This window comes from Eurypyga helias, unplaced genomic scaffold, assembly GCF_000690775.1.
Source record: "Eurypyga helias isolate BGI_N326 unplaced genomic scaffold, ASM69077v1 scaffold24671, whole genome shotgun sequence".
Lineage (NCBI taxonomy): Eukaryota > Metazoa > Chordata > Aves > Eurypygiformes > Eurypygidae > Eurypyga > Eurypyga helias.
The window spans coordinates 3,580-4,212 of NW_010231865.1; the positions used below are offsets into that span (position 1 = coordinate 3,580).

General features: G+C 49.3%; 1 protein-coding gene across 1 annotated transcript in view; it reads right to left on the reverse strand.

Annotated features, from left to right (window-relative positions):
- Window positions 1–356, reverse strand: part of LOC104516801 (nucleoside diphosphate kinase-like) — a 2,196-nt gene extending 1,840 nt beyond the window's left edge. The window contains exon 1 of the mRNA XM_010161248.1: window positions 228–356. Coding sequence (XP_010159550.1) covers window positions 228–356 — 129 coding nt within the window. The remainder of the gene's footprint in view (window positions 1–227) is intronic.
- Window positions 357–633: the final 277 nt, after the last annotated feature.

Genomic DNA, 633 nt, shown 5'->3' on the forward strand with positions numbered 1-633 from the left:
TCAGACTAAGGGCATCTGGTTACTAAAATTAGCATGCTTAGCATGTCTAAAGCATTTAGCCAGAGCCGGGAATTGGAATGTTTCCAAAAATACCCAAAATATTCCAAGAGTCCTCAAAATTTCAGGTTAATTGTTCTGAAGACTACATTCATCACTACTGCACGCTGCTCCGTCTTACGGATGCGGTTCGTACGAAAAAGGAGACGCAGAAATTAAGGAAAGCTTACGTGTATTAATTTCATGGCCACCAGTTTGAACCCTTTCCGTTCAAAGCGCCTGATGATCTCTCCCACCAGCCCCCGCTGGACTCCGTCAGGCTTGATGGCAACAAACGTGCGCTCGGCGACAGAAGCCATCGTCCTAAGGAGGGAGGGAATAACAGCCGTTATTGCGGGACCCGCAGGCAAGCGCCGTCACAGCTCTGCACCGCGTGTAACACCAACTACTATTGTAATTAAAGCAGCTCCTTCTGCAGGTCGTTAATCCACGACCAATAAGCCGGTCGCTGCGCAGAGGTTCCCACAGGCGCTACAGAAATGAGCTGGAAACGGTAACAGCGGGCCACACGCAGAAACAGGCGATTAGGAAGTACTAAAACCAGGGTGGCTGTAAGAGGAATGAAAGGTAAAGACG